Here is a 3,704-nt window from a genome sequence, read left to right as displayed (position 1 = left end):
ATTGAAATAAAAAAATTATTAATCCACCTTTCCGTCGTGCATGTGAACATGCATTTACCGCGATCGGAATGTTTTGTTTTTTTCTGGCCAACAATGTTGTCCAAAATATTCCATATTTTTTATTCTTCGTGTATTAACAAAATTTTATTGTTAGAAAGATTTCTTTTCAGAATCGATCACTATTAATTATCTTTACTTTTTCATTACGTACATATACAGACGCTAGAGGAAATTCGAGCATTAATTCTGACATCAATCTCTGTACAACATCATGCGGATTATAGATATAGTACAAAATAAAACAATCTTTTAAAAACTATGCTATGCCGTTTATAAGTGCTGAATATTTTTCTTATATCCCATTTGTTCAACAAAAAAAAAATAATTCAAATCGTCGGACTTCCAATTGCGGCAAATAGAGCTGGTTTCTGTGGACGCGGTCTTTTTTCTACAGATAACGTGGACGATATTACACTTACAAATAACAAAAAGCAGTGAAGATAGAAAAGAAATATGTTATTGTGTCAATGTTTTAATAATCTACTTTCAATTGTTTTTTTAAAATAAAATTCAAACATATTGGAGTTTTCTAACCCGTGTGTATACTATGCGGGTACATGAAAGCATTTAACGCGTGGCCAGTTAATTGTTTTCAAAACATGCAAACTCAGATTATCAGGAAGCACGGGTAGCTGACATGTCAATCAAATCAGAAGCTATTGTTTTTTCAATGATTGACAGGCGGTAAATTATTGATCTTGAATCAGGTAGATTTAGGGGGCGTTAACATAAAATTGGGTGTTTAAAAAGTTAAATGGTTTTTTGAGGTTCTAATTAGGAAAAGAATCAATGTGTCATTTAGATTGCCGACGTGTAATGATCAGATGCATTTGTACTGTATTTATTAGAGGTCCATATCTGTTCCCTCGTCTGAAAAGTCTCACACCGACTGATATTTTCTTTTTTGTTACAATTTCTTTGCTTTAAAAAAAATACATTTTTACATTAATTTGGTTATACCCGAGTTGTAAAGTACATCCTTACAATCATGTAGTTATGATAAACCAGTATATTGATGGTGCAATGTATCCAATATATAAATAACTGTCCCACCTGTCTGTATACGCAGCAACGAAATTCCCCTCCTCAACAAAAGAGCGCGACAAGGGAGATAATCTCGAAACTTGCGTATTGATATAAATTTTTTGATTGAAAATATTCAGAATCAAAATAATCAATACTAGTACATGTTAATCACATTTTATCCTGTGACAACTTGACTTTTCTGTAATTTTGAAAGGTCATTTCTTTTTCAAATTTTATTTGTTTACAGAAATTTCCGATCAAAATTATATTTATTAGGGATGTTAATTTCTAACCGATTAATCGGGAAAAAAATAAAATTTATGTAAAATAAAACACATTTTAAAAAAAAATTACGCAAAGGTCATTAATTTAGCCTTAAGTTAAACAAATCTTTTTAAGCTGTTTAAGAGGTAATAATGACACTATGAATCGAGACTGTTTGGGTAATTGGTCAATTTGTGTAGTTTTTATTATTAAGAAAACATTGTGTTGGTACCCAGCTGTCTCGTATTTCTTTGATAATAATAGAATATTTCTATCAGAGCATGATTATCTGTATGTTTGTCATTTTCAGTTATCTATGTATCAAAATTAATTATATTACTAAACAAACATTGTAAATTACAGACTACAGTTCAGAATTAGTTTTGATTTTGGAAACAGCATGAACAATGCAGAATGAACTTAAAATCTGCTATAATTTTAAAAAGGATTTCTTATGCTTGTGTCATGGTTTTCTTTTTTTTTTTTTTTTCCCCATTGAAATTGAAGTAAAAATATGAACCTGTAGTTAGGGCCCCGCAAGGATTTGCGGGTGCCATATAGTAATCACTCTGTCCGTCCGTCTGTCTAGCTGTCCGTCTGTCACTCTTCCGTCCACAAATTTTATGTTTTTTTCTAATAACTTTTTTTAAGATTGCCCAATCAGGTTCAAATTTGGTATGGTAGTTCAGTAGGCAGAAATACATATTTTGATGCTAAGTTTGGTTCTATATGTCTTCTGGTTTGGTGCTGGGGTGGTGGGGTAGATTCCTTAACTATGCATAAGAATGAATGGGCAAAGAGAGATAACTGCTGAGAATGTTACCATTGTAAACTGGGAAGGCTGTGCAATTTGTCCTTTGGGATTAATTAACCTTCCACATGAAGAAAATCCTAAGCATTATCTTTATCTGTCACACTGAGATTAATTACTGTACCGCCTCTGTCTGCAATGAACTTTGTTTTGAAATTAAGGTCAATTTTGAATGATGTGTACATTCTTTGAAATATGGATTTAAAATAATGCTCATACTTTATTTTGGTTAAAATACTGTACACAACGATTTATGATAATTTTATTGAATATTCTAAAATCAAGATATATATATTAAGATATCCTTTTTCATTATTACTATTTTATTTTTTTTTTATTATTTAATTTAATTTTTTTTGTTGCCTTAATGCTGTTAATTTTAACAGGTAATCAGATAATAACCCCATTCTGTCAGTGCTGAAAAAAGTTCTTATTGTAAATTTATATAGAAGAAAAGGATGGGATTAATTATCTTGCTTGCTGCAGAAAATTTAGAGGCTTATCTTTATCTGTCACATGAAGATTAATGAACATGTTTGTCTGCAACTGATGTTTATTTTGAAGTTGAGGTCAACCCTGGGTGATATTTGCATTCAATGAAGGCTTGCATTTTATAAAACACCTGCTTAAATCTTTTTTAAATACACATTAAATTTAATTTTTTTTTAATAGGACATGAGGTTTTCCCTGTTTTATGTAAGTACAAGGTTACTATTTACAGGTTTTTGGATATTTTAGGAATTATCTTGAAATTTTAAAAATACAGTTGTTACTTATAATCTTCATATATTAAAAAAAATGTAATCAAGTAAAACCCTCATTCAATGAGTTGTACCCTTATCTTTCTACCCCTCAGCGGGGCCCTTGCTGACTGGTCAGTTTTCTAGTTTGACTAGGAATTAAGAAAAATGAAATGTCAGGAGCAGAATTCTATGAAATACATGTATGAGTGAAATTTATCGCAATTCAAGTTATTGCATTCTGTACTGAAACACTTTGACAAGCGATTCCTTGTATCCCACCCACAGTGTAGACTTGTACAGTGATAATCTGACTGGACGGATCACTTCATTGTCAGTAAGAACTTCAGGAACTCCCCGTCAGGACTCAGCAGATGGATCTGGTTGTTAAAGTCAGTAACAAGGATGTTACAGAGAGAATCACACACTACATCAGTTGGAATCAAGTTCTCTTTCATGTTCTGTCCACGGTAGACAGACTTCATACGACCAGAGGGATACATTACCACTAGATCACCTGTAGTTTCACTAGTACGGTTCACAACACAGATATCACTGTTGCTGTTCTGTGTGACTCTGGATGGGAATGTAAACAGTCTGGTCTGACCGTCCTCCTGGTACTCATACTCATGGATGACATCACCTGTCACTGTGATGTGTCTCACCAGACGTCTGCTGTGTGACCCTAATTCGTAATAATCTGATGCCATGTCTATCAAGGTGACCAGTAGTCCACTGTCCACTGACCGACAGATTCCTCCTGGTATCAGATAATCTGTACTGATGACTGTAGACACAGATCC

General features: G+C 32.7%; 1 protein-coding gene across 1 annotated transcript; it reads right to left on the bottom strand.

Annotated features, from left to right (window-relative positions):
* Positions 1–3,224: 3,224 nt before the first annotated feature.
* On the bottom strand, positions 3,225–3,661 carry LOC134271321 (uncharacterized; the record flags this gene model as incomplete). Its single annotated transcript, XM_062753549.1, has 1 exon — positions 3,225–3,661. A coding segment is annotated over one exon (437 nt), but the record flags the coding sequence as incomplete, so codon positions are not given.
* Between the last annotated feature and the right edge of the window lie 43 nt (positions 3,662–3,704).

Source organism: Saccostrea cucullata, unplaced genomic scaffold (genome assembly GCF_032062105.1).
Source record: "Saccostrea cucullata isolate Sc308-1 unplaced genomic scaffold, CSIRO_AGI_Scuc_v1 ctg15063, whole genome shotgun sequence".
NCBI lineage: Eukaryota > Metazoa > Mollusca > Bivalvia > Ostreida > Ostreidae > Saccostrea > Saccostrea cuccullata.
Note: the sequence above shows the minus strand (reverse complement) of the source record. Positions and strands in the feature narration are given on the sequence as shown.